Consider the following 19,302-nt stretch of genomic DNA (forward strand, 5'->3'; position numbering starts at 1 on the left):
CATCACCAACCCCATCACCAACTCCTCTAACCCCATCACCAACTCTTCCAACCCCATCACCAACCCCATCACCAACTCCTCTAACCCCATCACCAACTCCTCCAACACCATCACCAACTCCTCCAACACCATTACCAACTCCTCCAACACCATCACCAACTCCTCTAACCCCATCACCAACTCCTCTAACCCCATCACCAACTCTTCCAACCCCATCACCAACTCCTCCAACCCCATCACCAACTCCTCCAACCCCATCACCAACTCCTCCAACCCCATCACCAACTCCTCCAACCGCATCACCAACTCCTCCAACACCATCACCAACTCCTCCAACCCCATCACCAACTCTTCCAACCCCATCACCAACTCCTCCAACACCATCACCAACTCCTCTAACCCCATCACCAACCCCATCACCAACTCCTCTAACCCCATCACCAACTCCTCTAACCCCATCACCAACTCCTCCAACACCATCACCAACTCCTCCAACACCATTACCAACTCCTCCAACACCATCACCAACTCCTCTAACCCCATCACCAACTCCTCTAACCCCATCACCAACTCCTCTAACCCATCACCAACTCCTCCAACACCATCACCAACTCCTCCAACCCCATCACCAACTCTTCCAACCCCATCACCAACCCCATCACCAACTCCTCTAACCCCATCACCAACTCCTCCAACACCATCACCAACTCCTCCAACACCATCACCAACTCCTCCAACACCATCACCAACTCCTCCAACACCATCACCAACTCCTCCAACACCATCACCAACTCCTCCAACACCATCACCAACTCCTCCAACACCATCACCAACTCCTCTAACCCCATCACCAACTCCTCTAACCCCATCACCAACTCCTCTAACCCATCACCAACTCCTCCAACACCATCATCAACTCCTCTAACCCCATCACCAACTCCTCCAACACCATCACCAACTCCTCCAACACCATCACCAACTCCTCCAACACCATCACCAACTCCTCCAACACCATCACCACCTCCTCCAACACCATCACCACCTCCTCCAACACCATCACCACCTCCTCCAACACCATCACCACCTCCTCCAACACCATCACCACCTCCTCCAACACCATCACCAACTCCTCCAACACCATCACCAACTCCTCCAACACCATCACCAACTCCTCCAACACCATCACCAACTCCTCTAACCCCATCACCAACTCCTCCAACACCATCACCAACTCCTCCAACACCATCACCAACTCCTCCAACACCATTACCAACTCCTCTAACCCCATCACCAACTCCTCTAACCCCATCACCAACTCCTCCAACACCATCACCAACTCCTCTAACCCCATCACCAACTCCTCCAACACCATCACCAACTCCTCCAACACCATCACCAACTCCACTAACCCCATCACCAACTCCTCCAACACCATCACCAACTCCACTAACCCCATCACCAACTCCTCCAACCCCATCACCACCTCCTCCAACCCCATCACCAACTCCTCCAACACCATCACCAACTCCACTAACCCCATCACCAACTCTTCCAACCCCATCACCAACTCCTCCAACCCCATCACCAACTCCTCCAACCCCATCACCAACTCCTCCAACCCCATCACCAACTCCTCCAACCCCATCACCAACTCCTCCAACCCCATCACCAACTCCTCCAACCCCATCACCAACTCCTCCAACCCCATCACCAACTCCTCCAACCCCATCACCAACTCCTCCAACCCCATCACCAACTCCTCCAACCCCATCACCAACTCCTCCAACACCATCACCAACTCCACTAACCCCATCACCAACTCCTCCAACACCATCACCAACTCCTCCAACACCATCACCAACTCCTCTAACCCCATCACCAACTCCTCCAACACCATCACCAACTCCTCCAACACCATCACCAACTCCTCCAACCCCATCACCAACTCCTCCAACCCCATCACCAATTCCTCCAACCCCATCACCAACTCCTCCAACCTCATCCTCTACCTCCATCCCCTCCACTGCCTCCTCCACATCCATTTCCATCACTACAGCTACGTCCACCTTTCCACCACCTCCATCTTCACCCTAACTCTCCTCCACTATCTCATTCCCCTCCAACTCCACCTTCTCTTCCTTCATCTCTATCTTCTTCTTCATCTCTACCACCTCCACCTCCTCTTCCCCCAAATTCTCCAACATTTTCACCCTCTACTTCCATCCCCACATCCTCTTCCTCCTCCTACACCTCATCTTCCATAAACTTCAATTCCTCCACCCCTACCTCTTGCTCCAACCTTTCACCTCCACCATCATCTTCTCCTCCACCTCCTCCACCACAATTTCTCCTCCTGCATCTCGTCCTCCACCACCCTCTCGTCCTCAACTATCTCACCTCCTCCTCCTCAACCTCTTCCTCCACCTCCACCACACCGTCCTCTTCCTCCTCCTCCACCACTCCATATCCCCTCCTTCCACCTCCTCCTCCACCTCCACCACTCCATCTCCTCTTCCTCCTCCACCTCCTCCCACCACCCCATCTGTGTGCATGTGTGGGTGGGTGGGTGGGCGCGTGTGGGGGCGTGTGGGGGCGGTGTGGGGGCGTGTGGGGGCGTGTGGGGGGGGTGTGGGGGGGGTGTGGGGGGGGTGTGGGGGGGGTGTGGGGGGGTGTGTGGGGGGGTGTGGGGGTGTGTGGGGGTGTGTGGGGGTGTGTGGGGGTGTGTGGGGGTGTGTGGGGGTGTGTGGGGGTGTGTGGGGGTGGGTGTGTGTTTGGGTGGGTGTGTGTTTGGGTGGGTGTGTGTTTGGGTGGGTGTGTGTTTGGGTGATTCTATGTGTGTGTGTGTGTATGCACGCGTGTCTGTGTGCGTCTGTGTGTTGTCATGTTAAAGACGCTATCTTAATTCAGGTTGTTGTTAAAGGAAGTGCAAGACTGGCCCTTGTCTCCGTGAGCTGAAGGAGAATTCCAATGGCAGTGATGGAAGCCAGGCTCCCTTACAGCTTCCTGAACACTCAGCCTTGGAATAATCAGCTCTGTAAAAGGGAGATAGCATTGCTCGCAGCTGACTGCGAGGAGGTGTTGGAGTGGGCGGGCGAGAGAGAGAGAGAGAGAGCAAGGGGTTGTCAGGAAACTGCAACCTGTGTGAGATGGACCATGGCTGTTTACAAAGCATTGTGGTGTAGGCAAGACCAAACCAACAGGGCTTCCATGCTTCCAGAAAGGACGGATCCATCCAACAAAGCCGAGCGTCCCATTGACAAAGGGGGGAGGGGTGGAGAGCAGCAGGAACAGTATCGAGATTGGGGGCACAAAAGAGAGTCCCTAACAGTAATGTATAAGAGAGTGGGTCTGGGATTGGATAGCCCCAGTGCTCAAGAGAAGTCTGAACAGTGCCGTTTATTATGTAACTTCAATCACACTGACTCCGGAGCTGATAATCACTTCCAGGATGGCAATATACCAGTGAGAGCAGGAACTAAGGGTGCCAGCCCGTGGCTACTGCAGTTAAATTCAGTTATGGTGCGACAATGCAGATTGACTGATGGAGACTATCGCAGCCTGGCCTTGGAGTTAATTACTCAGTAAAAGTGTCTCTGAACAAAGAGACCTAAGGGTGCAGGCACATAGTTCCTCGAAAGTGGTGTCACAGGGTAGACAGGGTGGGGAAGAAAGCGTTTGGCTTGCTTGCCTTCATCAGTTAGAGCACTGAATACAGGAGTCGAAGGCTACATTTGGAGTACTATGTTCAACTCTGGTTGCCCTGCTATAGGAAAGATGTTATTAAACCAAAAAGGTGTACAAAAGACCTATAAGAATATTACCCGAGGCTGGAAGGTTTGAGTTATAAGGAAAGGCTGGTCGTCTTTCACTGGAGGGTGTGAGGCTGACAGGTGACCTCATAGAGGTTTATAACATCATGACGGGCATAGATAAGGTGAATAGCCAAGGTCTTTTCTTCCAAGGCTACGGGAATTCAAAACTAGAGGGGAAGGTTTTGAAGGAGGACTTGAGGGGCAACTCTTTCACGCAGAGGACAGCGCATGTACGGTCTGAACTGCCAGAGGAAGTGGTAGATGCAGGTACAGTGATAATATTTAGATGACATTTGGACAATTACATGGGATGGGGAAGGTTCAGGGGGGTGTGGGCCAATCACAGGCAAATGGGACTGTTCAGCTTAGGAAAGCTGGCCAGCACGGACGACTTGGGCCGAAGGGTCTGTTTCCGGGCTGTCTGACTCTATGACTCCCCCACCCCCCCCAGCTGCTGTTCCCTTCACAAGGCATCACAGATCCAGCTAAAACAGCCCCTTGGTCTAATGCCACCCACCCGCCCCCGCCCCTTTCAAAACATTGTGGAGATGTCTGCCAGGAGCTGAAAAGCTTAAAAAACTGATTATAAAAGCCCCCACCATAAAGCCATTAGAACGCGTTGTATCTGTGCTGGTCAAACATAACCAGCTAAACTAGTTCAATCCCGTTCTCCGGCACCTGACTGACCTTGTTACAATCAGTACACACTTTCTCTGTTTCTCTTAGTCGTGGGCGGCATGGTGGCACAGTGGTTAGCACTGCTGCCTCACAGCGCCAGAGACCCGGGTTCAATTCTCGCCTCAGGCGACTCTCTGTCTGGAGTTTGCACATTCTCCCCGTGTCTGCGTGGGTTTCCTCCAGGTGCTCCGGTTTCCTCCCACAGTCCAAAGATGTGCAGGTTAGGTGAATTGGCCACGCCAAATTGACCGTAGTGTTAGGTGTAGGGGGGGGAATGGGTCTGGGTGGGTTGCGCTCCGGCGGGTCGGTGTGGACTTGTTGGGCCGAAGGGCCTGTTTCCACACTGTAATGTAATCTAATGCAGGCCTTTGTGAGAGACAGGAACGAGGAACTTCAGTCATGAGGATGGACTGAAGAAGTTGAGACCATTCTCCCTGAAGGGGGAAGAATACGGAGAGGGAGACCTGATCGAGATTTTCAAAACCATGTACAGGCTGGACAGAGTTAATGGGGGAGGGGGGGGGGCTGATGCACAAACGAAGCAAAGGGGGTAGTGAGTACCTACGGTATGGAAATACGGAGGGAGCAGGTTCAGTGGAGGTGTTGAAGATTATTTTGGTAGAAATAGTGTGCAGGATAGGAGGAAAGGCAGGAGATTGGTGCTAGCACATAGAACCAGCGCAGGCAGAATGAGGTGAATGTTCCCCTATGCACTGTAACAATTCTGCAACGGAGCTTAGACTTGCTCCTCCTGACAGTCTTTGTGGTAATTTTAAGAGTCGATCCTGAAAACCTGTTTTAGAATTACATTCAACCACGTCTTGTTTGTTGTACCAGGCTCTTCTATCCTCAGGGACACTGGACGATGGCTGCCCCAAAAGGATTGACACATTGAGCTGGTACAGAAGGCAGCAGATACATACACTGACAGTGCAGTGCTCCCTCAGCACAGGGTGAAGGTGTTAGCTCTCATTCTGTGTTGAACCCTCAAGCTCCCACAAGCAGCCACTTGTCCTCCCCACTGATACTGAGGGCAGTTCTCAATCAATGCACACAGTCAGTGAACTACCCATCCCAATAACGCAGGGTGAGCTGAGGCCTCACTCACCTTCCCCCCTGAACCTACAACTGACTGCAGGGGTCGCCATTGGAAAGCAAAGCAGCGAAGGCGTCAGGAGCAACCCAGTGAGTGAATTGGCCCCTGGACAGTACAGGCTGTGGTTTCAGGGGATGTAGAGAGCAGTGAATGTGTCACCCAAGGAGGGAGAGCGCTGGGCCTTTGCCCAGCCAAGTGACATACCTTCAGCAGCTGCCCGCTGACCGTGCCCAGGAACACCACTGTGTGGTTATTCACACTGGATACTGCCACTGAGGTGAGGCCTCTGTCTGTGTAGATGGGCCGGGCTGTCAGTGGCTTTGTTATGGACAGGGGATGCTGGAGGTGAGCGGCTCCGCAGTCCAACTGTTCATTCTGCAGCTGTCAATGCAAATAGAAATGCAGTTAGTTCACATGCACTCTCCGAGAGGCCCCAGCCCCATCCACTCCCTTCCAGACCCTCTCCACCAGCCTTTCACACCCCCTCCGCCCCCCCGCCACTTCTCTCCCCAAACCCTCTCCCCGGAGCCCCCCAATTGATCTCCCTGAGCTCCACTCCTCTCTCCCCCTCTTCCACAGTCTACCTCCCGCAGCCCCCCCTTGCTCCTCTCCCCTCTCCCACAGCCCTAGTCTCTGGGACACTCTCCCCTCTCCCACCCTACCCCAGCCCCTCTCTCTCCCCTCCACTGTCTCCCCACGTTTTCCTGAGCCCTCCCCTCCCCGCTTCCCCAGACCCTCTCCCCCTCGACCTCTCTCCCCCCACCTCTCTCTCCCCAATCCCTGCCCTCCCTTTCCCTTCTCTCCCGGAAACCCAGCCTCTCTCTCTCTCTCTCTCTAAATCCCTACTCCACTTTTCCCCTCTCCACCAGACCGTCTCTTCCAGCTCCTGTCCCCGGGGCCCAGCCCATCTCTCCCCTCCCTGCCACCAAACCTCCAGCCTCTTTCTCTCCCAGCCCCCTCCCCTCTTTCCTCGAAACCCTCGCCCCAGACCTCTCTCCCCTCAGCCCTTCCATTCCATCTGATGTCCGCTGACAGTTTCCTCTCATACTTGACCTTGAGCTCACACATTGCCTTTCTCTCTGAACTTCCTGCATCCATCTGCCTCCCGTCGACATCATCACCCAGCGCCATCCTCTCTGCTTCGCTTCACTCTCTACCCCCTCGCCATCCAGCCAGTTCTGGCTTATTTTGATCTCCGTTTCTCCTCATTGGAGAGATATTAATGACCGAGCCTGAACTACCTTCTCCTTATAGGGCGGCCATCTTTCCTCCCTTTTTTATCTAGTTCCGCTTTCAAATGACAGTCTTCCCTTGAGCTAATGTGATGGAATTGGCAGCAGCAGTTTGACTATAGATCAGACTGAGAACCACAAACAATTCCATCACCCAGGAGGCAGTTTTCATCGGCTGTGGTGCAGGCCTGAGGGTCTTGGGTGCAGTCTGGAATTCACTGGTTTCTGCATGGTTACTGAGTTCATGTTGTGGTGCTTTCTTGATAATGAGAATCTCCTGGAGCCTCTCTCCTTTGGGAATTAAACAGCATTTCCCACAGCTTTTCCAATGTCTGGTTTTGCTGATTTTGTTCTTTGCGAGGAGTCTGTCTAACTGATGGCTGGGGGAGGAGGCTGATTCACGGTGGTGGGAGGCGGGGGGCGGACTGGGGAGGTTGGGGGGAGGTGAGCGTGACGGTGAGGGAGTGTATGGGGAGTGAGTGTGATGGTGGGGGTGTGTGCAGGGAGTGAGTGTGACGGTGGGGGAGTGTGCGTGGAGTGAGTGTGACGGTGGGGGAGTGTGCGTGGAGTGAGTGTGACGGTGGGGGAGTGTGTGTGGAGGGAGTGTGACAGTGGGGAGAGTGCGGGGAGTGAGTGTGACGGTGGGGGGAGTGTGCGGAGAGTGAGTGTGACGGTGGGAAAGTGTGCGTGGAGTGAGTGTGACGGAGGGGGAATCTGCGGGGAGTGACTGTGACGGTGGGGGAAGTGTGCGTGGAGTGAGTGTGACGGTGGTGGAGTGTGCGTGGAGTGAGTGTGACGGTGGGGGAAGTGTGCGTGGAGTGAGTGTGACGGTGGGGGAAGTGTGCGTGGAGTGAGTGTGACAGTGGGGAGTGTGCTGGGAGTGATTGTGACGGTGGGGGAGTGTGCGGGAAGTGAGTGTGACGGTGGGGGAGTGTGCAGGGAGTGAGTGTGACGGTGGGGGAGTGTGCGGGGAGTGTGTGTGACGGTGGGGAAGTGTGCGGTGAGTGAGTGTGACGGTGGGGGAGTGTGTGTGACGGTGGGGGAGTGTGTGTGACGGTGGGGGAGTGTGCGGGGTGTGAGTGTGACGGTGGGGGAGTGTGCGGGGAGTGAGTGTGACGGTGGGGGAGTGTGTGGGGAGTGTGTGAGACGGTGGGGGAGTGTGCGGGGAGTGAGTGTGACGGTGGGGGAGTGTGCAGGGAGTGGGTGTGATGGTGGGGGAGTGTGTGGGGAGTGAGTGTGACGGTGGGGGAGTGTGCGGGGAGTGAGTGTGACGATGGGGGAGTGTGTGGGGAGTGAGTGTGACGGTGGGGGAGTGTGCATGGAGTGAGTGTGACGATGGGGGGAGTGTGCGGGGAGTGAGTGTGACGGTGGGGGGAGTGAGTGTGACAATGGGGGAGTGTGTGGGGAGTGAGTGTGACGGTGGGGGAGTGTGCATGGAGTGAGTGTGACGGTGGGGGAGTGTGCGGGGAGTGAGTGTGACAATGGGGGAGTGTGTGGGGAGTGAGTGTGACGGTGGGGGAGTGTGCATGGAGTGAGTGTGACGATGGGGGAGTGTGCGGGGAGTGAGTGTGACGATGGGGGAGTGTGCGGGGAGAGGGTGTGATGGTGGGGGAGTGTGTGGGGAGTGAGTGTGACGGTGGGGGAGTGTGCGGGGAATGAGTGTGACGGTGGGGGGAGTGTGCGGGGAGTGAGTGTGACGGTGGGGGGAGTGTGCGGGGAGAGGGTGTGACGGTGGGGGAGTGTGCGGGGAGTGAGTGTGACGATGGGGGAGTGTGTGGGGAGTGAGTGTGACAATGGGGGAGTGTGTGGGGAGTGAGTGTGACGGTGGGGGAGTGTGCATGGAGTGAGTGTGACGGTGGGGGAGTGTGCGGGGAGTGAGTGTGACAATGGGGGAGTGTGTGGGGAGTGAGTGTGACGGTGGGGGAGTGTGCATGGAGTGAGTGTGACGATGGGGGAGTGTGCGGGGAGTGAGTGTGACGATGGGGGAGTGTGCGGGGAGAGGGTGTGATGGTGGGGGAGTGTGTGGGGAGTGAGTGTGACGGTGGGGGAGTGTGCGGGGAATGAGTGTGACGGTGGGGGGAGTGTGCGGGGAGTGAGTGTGACGGTGGGGGGAGTGTGCGTGGAGTGAGTGTGACAGTGGGGAGTGTGCTGGGAGTGATTGTGACGGTGGGGGAGTGTGCGGGAAGTGAGTGTGACGGTGGGGGAGTGTGCGGGGAGTGAGTGTGACGGTGGGGGAGTGTGCGGGGAATGAGTGTGACGGTGGGGGGAGTGTGCGGGGAGTGAGTGTGACGGTGGGGGGAGTTTGCGTGGAGTGAGTGTGACAGTGGGGAGTGTGCTGGGAGTGATTGTGACGGTGGGGGAGTGTGCGGGAAGTGAGTGTGACGGTGGGGGAGTGTGCGGGGAGTGAGTGTGACGGTGGGGGAGTGTGTGTGACGGTGGGGGAGTGTGTGGGGAGTGTGTGTGACGGTGGGGGTGTGTGCGGGGAGTGAGTGTGACGGTGGGGGAGTGTGCAGGGAGTGGGTGTGATGGTGGGGGAGTGTGTGGGGAGTGAGTGTGACGGTGGGGGAGTGTGCGGGGAGTGAGTGTGACGATGGGGGAGTGTGTGGGGAGTGAGTGTGACAATGGGGGAGTGTGTGGGGAGTGAGTGTGACGGTGAGGGAGTGTGCATGGAGTGAGTGTGACGATGGGGGAGTGTGCGGGGAGTGAGTGTGACGATGGGGGAGTGTGCGGGGAGAGGGTGTGATGGTGGGGGAGTGTGTGGGGAGTGAGTGTGACGGTGGGGGAGTGTGCGGGGAATGAGTGTGACGGTGGGGGGAGTGTGCTGGGAGTGAGTGTGACGGTGGGGGAGTGTGCGGGGTATGAGTGTGACGGTGGGGGAGTGTGCGGGGAGTGATTGTGACGGTGGGGGAGTGAGTGTGACGATGGGGGAGTGTGTGGGGAGTGTGTGTGACGGTGGGGGTGTGTGCGGGGAGTGAGTTTGACGGTGGGGGAGTGTGCAGGGAGTGGGTGTGATGGTGGGGGAGTGTGTGGGGAGTGAGTGTGACGGTGGGGGAGTGTGCGGGGAGTGAGTGTGACGATGGGGGAGTGTGCGGGGAGTGAGTGTGACGATGGGGGAGTGTGCAGGGAGTGGGTGTGATGGTGGGGGAGTGTGTGGGGAGTGAGTGTGACGGTGGGGGAGTGTGCGGGGAGTGAGTGTGACGATGGGGGAGTGTGCGGGGAGTGAGTGTGACGATGGGGGAGTGTGTGGGGAGTGAGTGTGACAATGGGGGAATGTGTGGGGAGTGAGTGTGACGGTGGGGGAGTGTGCATGGAGTGAGTGTGACGATGGGGGAGTGTGCGGGGAGTGAGTGTGACGATGGGGGAGTGTTGGGGAGAGGGTGTGATGGTGGGGGAGTGTGTAGGGAGTGAGTGTGACGGTGGGGGAGTGTGCGGGGAATGAGTGTGACGGTGGGGGGAGTGTGCTGGGAGTGAGTGTGACGGTGGGGGAGTGTGCGGGGTGTGAGTGTGACGGTGGGGGAGTGTGCGGGGAGTGATTGTGACGGTGGGGGAGTGAGTGTGACGATGGGGGAGTGTGTGGGGAGTGTGTGTGACGGTGGGGGTGTGTGCGGGGAGTGAGTGTGACGGTGGGGGAGTGTGCAGGGAGTGGGTGTGATGGTGGGGGAGTGTGTGGGGAGTGAGTGTGACGGTGGGGGAGTGTGCGGGGAGTGGGTGTGACGATGGGGGAGTGTGTGGGGAGTGAGTGTGACAATGGGGGAGTGTGTGGGGAGTGAGTGTGACGGTGGGGGAGTGTGCATGGAGTGAGTGTGACGATGGGGGAGTGTGCGGGGAGTGAGTGTGACGATGGGGGAGTGTGCGGGGAGAGGGTGTGATGGTGGGGGAGTGTGTGGGGAGTGAGTGTGACGGTGGGGGAGTGTGCGGGGAATGAGTGTGACGGTGGGGGGAGTGTGCGGGGAGTGAGTGTGACGGTGGGGGGAGTGTGCGGGGAGTGAGTGTGACGGTGGGGGAGTGTGCGGGGAGTGAGTGTGACGGTGGGGGAGTGTGCGGGGAGTGTGTGTGATGGTGGGGGAGTGTGTGGGGAGTGAGTGTGATGGTGGGGGAGTGTGCGGGGAGAGGGTGTGATTGTGGGGGAGTGTGTGGGGAGTGAGTGTGACGATGGGGGAGTGTGCGGGGAGAGGGTGTGATGGTGGGGGAGTGTGCGGGGAGTGAGTGTGACGGTGGGGGGAGTGTGCGGGGAGTGAGTGTGACGGTGGGGGAGTGTGCGGGGAGTGAGTGTGATGGTGGGGGAGTGTGCGGGGAGTGAGTGCGATGGTGGGGGAGTGTGTGTGACGGTGGGGGAGTGTGCGGGGAGTGAGTGTGACGGTGGGGGAGTGTGCGGGGAGTGAGTGTGATGGTGGGGGAGTGTGCGGGGAGTGTGTGTGACGGTGGGGGAGTGTGACGGTGGGGGAGTGTGTGGGGAGTGAGTGTGACGGTGGGGGAGTGTGCGGGGAGTGAGTGTGACGATGGGGAAGTGTGTGGTGAGTGAGTGTGACGGTGGGGGAGTTTATGAGGGAGTGATTTGTGGTTGAAGCCTACAGGGCCAAACGTTCAATCTAAAACTCCCAGATTGATTCCTGCTAAATCAGGCTTGGATCACAAGAGGACGATCAACTTCCCCCATCAGCCCAAAAGTCAAGATCTTTGAGGACTCGTCTACTGAGGTAGTATGGGCTGAGGTTAGAAACAGGAAAGGAGAGGTCACCGAATAGTTCCTGAGCTGTAGAGGAAAGGATAGCAAATGTGATTCTGGATAGGAGCGAGAGTGACAGGGTAGTTGTTACGGGGACTTTATCTTCCCAAATATTGACGGGAAATACTATAGTTCAAGTACATTAGATGGGTCCGTTTGTGTCCAATGTGTGCAGGAGGGTTCCTGACACAGTATGTAGCCAGGCCAACAAGGGGCGAGGCCACATTAGATTTGGTACTGGGTATTGAACCCGGCCAGGTGTTAGATTTGGAGGTAGGTGAGCACTTTGGTGATAGTGACCACAATTCAGTTGTGTTTACTTTAGCGTAGGAAAGGGGTAGGTATACACCGCAGGCAAGGTAGGGGGGGAAAGGCAATTATGATGCGATTAGGCAAGATTTAGGATGCATAGGATGGGAAAGGAAACTGCAGGGGATGGGCACAATTGGAATGTGGAGGTTATTGAAGGAACAGCTACTGTGTGTCCTTGATAAAATATGTCCCTGTCAGGCAGGGAGGAAGTGGTCAAGTGAGGGAGCCGTGGTTTACTAAGGAAGTTGAATCTGTTGACAAGAGGAAATAGGGGACTTATGTTAGAATGAGACGTGATGGCTCAGGGTACTTTGGAGTTACGGTTAGCCAGGAAAGACCTAAAGAGAGAGCTAAGAAGAACCAGGAGGGGACATGAGAAGTTGCTGGCAGATAGGATCAAGGAAAACCATAAGGCTTTTTATAGATTTATCAGGAATAAAAGAAAGACTAGAGTACGAATGGGCCAATCAAGGACAGTAGTGGGAAGTTGTGCGTGGAGTCTGAGGAGATAGGGGAAGCACTAAATGAATATTTTTCATCAGTATTCACACTGGAAAAGACAATGTTGTAGAGGAGAATACTGAGAAACAGGCTACTAAACTAGATGGGATTGAGGTTCACAAGGAGGACGTGTTAGCAATTCTGGACAGTGTGAAAATAGATAAGTCCCCTGGGCCAGATGGGATTTATCCTAGGATTCTCTGGGAAGCCAGGGAGGAGATTGCAGAGCCTTTGGCTTTGATCTTTATGTCATCATTGTCTATAGGAATAATACCAGAAGACTGGAGGATAGCAAATGTTGTTCCCTTGTTCAAGAAGGGGAGTAGAGACAACCCTGATAATTATAGACCAATAAGCCTTACTTTGGTTATGGGTAAAGTGTTGGAAAAGGTTATAAGATTTATCATCATCTAACAAGGAATAAGTTGATTCAGGATAGTCAACACGGTTTTGTGAAGGGTAGGTTGTGCCTCACAAACCTATTGAGTTCTTTGAGAAAGTGACCAAACAGGTGGATGAGGGTAAAGCAATTGATGTGGTGTATATGGATTTCAGTAAGGCGTTTGATAAGGTTCCCCATGGTAGGCTATTGCACAAAATGCAGAGATTGAGGATGATTTAGCAGCTTGGCTAAGAAATTGGCTAGCTGAAAGAAGGCAAAGGGTGGTGGTTGATGGGAAATGTTCATCCTAGAGTTTAGTTACTAGTGATGTACCACAAGGATCGGTTTTGGGGCCACTGCTGTTTGTCATTGTTATAAATGACCTGGATGAGGGTGTAGAAGGATGGGTTAGTAAATTTGCAGATGACACTTAGGTCAGTAGGGTTATGGATAGTGCTGAAGTATGTTGTAGGTTACAGAAGGGCATAGATAAACTGCAGAGCTAGGCTGAGAGGTGGCAAATGGAGTTTAATGTGGAAAGGTGTGAGGTGATTCACTTTGGAAGAACTAACAGGAATGCAGAGTACTGGGCTAATGGTAAGATTCTTGGTAATGCAGATGAACAGAGAGATCTCGGAGTCCATGTTCATTGATCCCTGAAAGTTGCCACCCAGGTTGATAGGGTTGTTAAGAAGGCATACGGTGTGTTCGCTTTTATTAGTAGAGGGATTGAGTTTTGGAGCCATGAGGTCATGCTGCAGCTGTACAAAACTCTGGTGCTGCCACACTTGGAGTATTGCGTACAGTTCTGGTCACCACATTATAGGAAGAATGTGGAAGCTTTGGAAAGAGTTCAGAGGAGATTTACTAGGATGTTGCCTGGTATGGAGGGAAGGTCTTATGAGGAAAGGCTTAGGGACGTGAGGCTGTTTTCATTAGAGAGAAGAAGGTTGAGAGGTGACTTAATTGAGACAAATAAGATAATCAGCGGGTTAGATAGGGTGTCAAATGGGGACTGTTCCTGGTCAGCATGGATGAATTGGGACAAAGGACCTGTTTTGTACTGTGACTCTATGACTCTATAAAGAGTAGAGAGAGTGTTTCTTTCCATTTACTTTTAAAATAAGTGAGTAGAGAGAGTTTACCTGTTTCTAACTGCATTCTGCACCTGTTCTGGGAGTGCTTTTTTGATGAAGGCTGTGTGGAGGGACCTTTATTTTCAGTTTGCTTTCAGTTTAAAAGAGTAGAGGCAGCTTTACTCAATATCCAACCCCATGCTGTCCTGGAAGTGGCAGTGTAGAGGGAGTTTTGATAGAGGCAGTGTAGAGGGAGTTTTACTTTGTATCTAACCCTATGCTCTCCATGTTCCGTGAGTGCCTTTTTCCTTGTATGGTGATGGCTAGCACAGGGGGACATAGCTTTAAATTGAGGGGTGATAGATATAGGACAGATGTCAGAGGTAGTTTCTTTACTCAGTGAATAGTACTGCCTGTAACAGTAGTAGACTCGCCAACTTTAAGAGCATTTAAATGGTCATTGGATAGGCATATGGATGAATCCAATCCAAAGATGTGCTGATAAGGTAAATTGGCCATGCTAAATTGCCCATAGTGTTAGGTGCATTAGTCAGAGGGAAATGTAGGGTAGGGGAATGGGTATGGGTGGGTTACTCTTTGGGGGGCTGGTGTGGACTTGTTGGGCTGAACAGCCTGTTTTCCTACTGTAGGGAATCTAAACTAAAAATGGAATAGTGTGGGTTAGATGGGCTTCAGATTGGTTTCACAGGTCAGCGCAACATCGAGGGCCGAAGGGCCTGTACTGCGCTGGAATGTTCTATGTTCTACGTAACTAGCAAAAGTAAAGTACTCCAGCACATGGAATTAACAACAGAAAGCTCTGGAATTACTCAGCAGGCTGAGCAGCAGAAGTATTGAGGTGACAGAGGCTCCTAGCGACAAATCTGCAAGCTGGACAGGTGGCAAGAGAACCAACAAAGAGGGGGAAAAACATATTCAATCTGACGGCTGCAGATGCATCTGTCCATGACAGCACTGGCTAAGAGTAACCACCACAAGAGTGGAGACAAAGTCCTGCCTTCACACCGATAATACCCACCATTGTGCTGTGTCGCACCATCACCGTGCTAAATGGGACAGACTTTGAATAGATCTGACAACTCAACACTGGGCATCCGTGAGGTGCTGTGGGCCATCAACAGCAGCAGAATTGTATTCCAGCACAATCTGCAATCACGTGTCCTGGCATATCCCCCCCCCCCCCCCCAGTCAACTATTACCATCAACTCTGGCTCAATGGAGAGTGCAGGAAGTCAAATCAGGAACAGCACCCGACATTCCTAAAAAGGAGGTGTCAAACTGGTGAAGCTACCAAACAGGACTACTCGCACACAAACAGCATAAGCAGCAAGTGATGGACAGAGCTCAGTGAGCCAACAAACAAGTCTATGCTCTGCAGTCCAGCCACATGCAAGCGTGAATAATGGTAGACAACTAAAGAACTCAAACATTCCTGTCCTCAATGCTGGACGAGCCCAACACATCAGTGCAAAGGAAAAGACTGAAGCATTCGCAGCAGTGTTCAGTCAGAAGTGCAAAGTGAAACTTTGCTGCACCTGCTGAATCCCACACCATCAACATCCTGGGGGTTACCATTGACCAGAAGCTCAACTACACTTGCCACATAAACACAGTGGCTACAAGAGCAGGTCAGAGGCTGGAAATTCTACAGTGAATAATTCACTTCCTAACTCCCCAAAACTTGTTCGCCACATACAAAGTACAGGTCAGAAGTGTAATGGAGGACACCCCACTCGCCTGGATGGGTGCAGCTCCAACAACGCTCAAGAAGCTTGACACCATCCTGAACAAAGCAGCCCGCTAGATTGGCGCCAGATCCATTCTCCCCACCACTGAGCTCAGTAGCAGCAGTGTGCACTATCTGTAAGATGTACTGCAGAAATTCACCAAAGATCTTCAAACAACACTTTCCAAACACACGACTACTCCCATCTAGAGAACAAGGGCCATAAATACACGGGAACACCATCCCTTGCAAGTTCCCTTCCAAGCCACTCACCATCCTGACTTGGAAATATATCTCTGCTCTGTCCCTGTCGCTGAGTCAAAATCCTGAAATTCCCTCCCTAAAGGCATCGTCCGAACTTCCTACAGCACAAGGACTGCAACAGTTCAGGAAGGCCACTCACGCCAACGTCTCAAGGGGCATCTAGGCACTGGTAAGAAATGCTGGCACCCATGTTCTGTGAATGAATAGAAACAGCAGTGTTTACTGAGGGGATGAGACAGTGAAGTGTGAGAAGTTGAGTTGGAGGTTTACCAAAGCATTGAAAAGAGAATGAGTGATTGTACATTCAGTGATTTTGTGACTGATGGTGAAAGCAGTGTTGGTTGCACTGAGCAGGAAGTGTGGTACAACAGGGAGGGAACAGAGTGTGGGTGATGGATCTGTCACTGTGATATCCTGAGCTTTCATCTTCTGCACAGCCACAATTAACAAGAGGAAGACAAGGTTGGGAATGGACGGGAAACAGAAGTCGGAAGTGGAAGGGTTGGTAAGAGTCAACACAGAGCTTAGTGTTATGTTACAGTCCATAAATAATTATACTCCCAGGACATGGACAGCACGGGGTTAGATACAGCGTAAAACTCCCCTCGACATGGTCCCCATCAAACACGCACAGGACAGGGTCAGCACGGGGTTAGATAAAAAGTAAAGCATCCTTTATACTGTCCCCCATCGAACACTCCCAGGACATGGATAGCACGGGATTAAAAACAGGGTAAAACTCCTTTACACTGTCCCCCCACCAAACACTCCCAGGACATGGACAGCATAGGGTTAGATACAGAGTAAAACTCCCTCTGCACTGTCCCCCATCAGACACTCCCAGGACATGGACAGCATAGGGTTAGATACAGAGTAAAACTCCCTCTGCACTGTCCCCCATCAGACACTCCCAGGACTTGGACAGCATAGGGTTAGATACAGAGTAAAACTCCTTTACACTGTCCCCCCACTAAACACTTCCAGGACTGAGACAGCATAGGGTTAGATACAGAGTAAAAATCCTCTACACTGTCCCCCATCAGACACTCCCAGGACATGGAGAGCATAGGGTTAGATACAGAGTAAAACTCTTCTACACTGTCCCCCATCAGACACTCCCAGGACATGGACAGCGTAAGGTTAGATACAGAGTAAAACTCCTTCTACACTGTCCCCCATCAAACACTCTCAGGACATGGACAGAGTAGGGTTAGATACAGAGTAAAACTGCCTCTATCAAACATTTCCATGGGGTTGGATATTGAGTAAAGCTGCCTCTACTCTTTTAAACTGAAAGCAAACTGAAAATAAAGGTCCCTCCACACAGCCTCCATCAAAAAAGCACTCCCAGAACAGGTGCAGAATGCAGTTAGAAACAGGTAAGCTCTCTCTACTCACTTATTTTAAAAGTAAATGAAAAGAAACACTCTCTCTACCCTTTTGTAGAGTCATAGAGTCACAGTACAAAACAGGTCCTTTGTCCCAACTCACCCATGCTGACCAGGTTTTCTTAACTAAACTAGTCCCATTTGCCTGCATTTGGTCCCTATCCCTTGAAACCTTTCTTATCTATATACCTGTCCAATTCCCTTTTAAATGTTGTAATTGTACCTGCCTTTATCACCTCCTCTAGAGACAAAAAAAACTCTAGATACTGGAATCCAAAGGAGACAAGCAGGAGGCTGGAAGAACACAGCAAGCCAGACGACAGCAGGAGGTGGAGAAGTCAATGTTTCAGGTGTTAACCCTTTCTCAGTCCTGAAGAAGGGTTGCACCCAAAACGTTGACTTCTCCACCTCCCGATGCTGCCTGGCTTGCCGTGTTCTTCCAGCCTCCTGCTCGCCTACCTCTAGCACTTTCTCTGGCAGTTCATTCCATATACACACCAACCGCTTTGTGAAACAGTTGCCCCTCAGATCCATTTTAAGTCTTTCCCCCCTCAACCTAACCTATGCCCTACAGCTTTGGACACCTCTACCCTTGGAGAAAGACCTTGGCAATAAACCCTATCTATGCCCCTCACGGGTTTATAAACCTCTATAATGTCAACCCTCAGCCTCCTACGCCCCGGGGGAAAAAATCCCAGCCTATCCATCCTCGCCTTACAATTCGAATGTTATAATTTCGGTAATGCCCTTGTAAATCTTTTTACACCCTCCCCAGTTTAATAACCTCCTTCCTCAAGCAGGGTGACCAGTACTCCAAATGTGGCCTTGCCAATGGGCTGGACAGCCATAACATGACATCCTACGTCCTGTACTCAATACCCTGACTGGTGAAGATAAGCATGCCAAACACCTTCTTCATCACAGTGTCTACTTGTGATTCCACTTTCAAGGAACTATGCACTTACACCCCTAAATCCCTCGGTTCAGTGACACTCCCCAGGATGCTAAGAGGCTGCAGGTTGACTTGACTGGCTGGCGAAGTTGACAAATACAATATAATGTGGATAAACATGAGGTTAACCAGTTTGGTGGCAGAAACAGGAAGGCAGATTATTATCTGAATGATTAGATTAGATTACTTACAGTGTGGAAACAGGCCCTTCAGCCCAACACCGACCCGCCGAAGCACACCCACCCATTCCCCTACATTTACTCCTTTACTAACACAACAGGCAATTTAGCGTGGCCAATTCACCTAAACTGCACATTTTTGGACTGTGGGAGGAAACCGGAGCACCCGGAGGAAACCCACGCAGACACGGGGAGAATGCGCAAACTCCACACAGAGAGTCGCCTGAGGCGGGAATTGAACCTGGGTCTCTGGCGCTGTGAGGCAGCAGTGCTAACCACTGTGCCACCGTGCCACCCGGTGGCAAGGAAAAGGTGAGGTGCAATGAAACCTGGGTGTTATGGGAGAACAGTCACTGAAGTTTGACATGCAGGTGCAGCAGGCAGTGAGGAAAACTAATGGCCTTCATAGCGCCAGAATTTGAGACTAGGAGTAGGGATGTCTTGCTACAATTACACAGGGCCTTGGTGAGGACACACCTTGAGTATTGTGTGCAGTTTTGGTCTCCTAGCCTGAGAAAGGATGTTCTTGCTATTGAGGGGGTCCAACAAAGGTTCACTAGAACAATTCCTGGGATGGTAGGACTCACATATGGATCAACTGGGCTTGTACTCATTGGAATTTAGAAGGATTGAGGAGGGGGGTGCCTCATAGAAATATATAAAATCCTGTTGAGACTGGACACGCTGGATGTGGGCAGTATGTTCCTGATGTTGAGAAAGTTCAGAACCAGGGGTCATAGTCTAAGAATAAGGGGTAAGCCAGGAATTCCTTCACTCAGAGAGTAGTGAACTGGTGGAATTCTCTACTCCAGAAAGCTGTTGGGGTTAGGTATATTCAAGAGGGAGCTAAACATGGTCCTTGCAGCTGAAGGGATCATGGGGTATGGAGAAAAGGTGGAAGTGGGATACTGGAAGTGTATGAGCAGCCTTGATCGTATTGAATGATGGTGTACGCTT

General features: G+C 52.7%; 1 protein-coding gene across 1 annotated transcript in view; it reads right to left on the reverse strand.

The window, feature by feature from the left end:
• plxnd1 (plexin D1) overlaps positions 1–19,302 on the reverse strand; it is a 125,746-nt gene that overhangs the window by 97,605 nt on the left and 8,839 nt on the right. Inside the window, exon 2 of the mRNA XM_087994544.1 lies at positions 5,791–5,967. Within this exon, the coding sequence (XP_087850670.1) occupies positions 5,791–5,967 (177 nt within the window). The remainder of the gene's footprint in view (positions 1–5,790; positions 5,968–19,302) is intronic.

This window comes from Chiloscyllium plagiosum, unplaced genomic scaffold (assembly GCF_037043375.1).
Source record: "Chiloscyllium plagiosum isolate Xiang-an unplaced genomic scaffold, Cpla_swu_hap1 HiC_scaffold_14, whole genome shotgun sequence".
NCBI lineage: Eukaryota > Metazoa > Chordata > Chondrichthyes > Orectolobiformes > Hemiscylliidae > Chiloscyllium > Chiloscyllium plagiosum.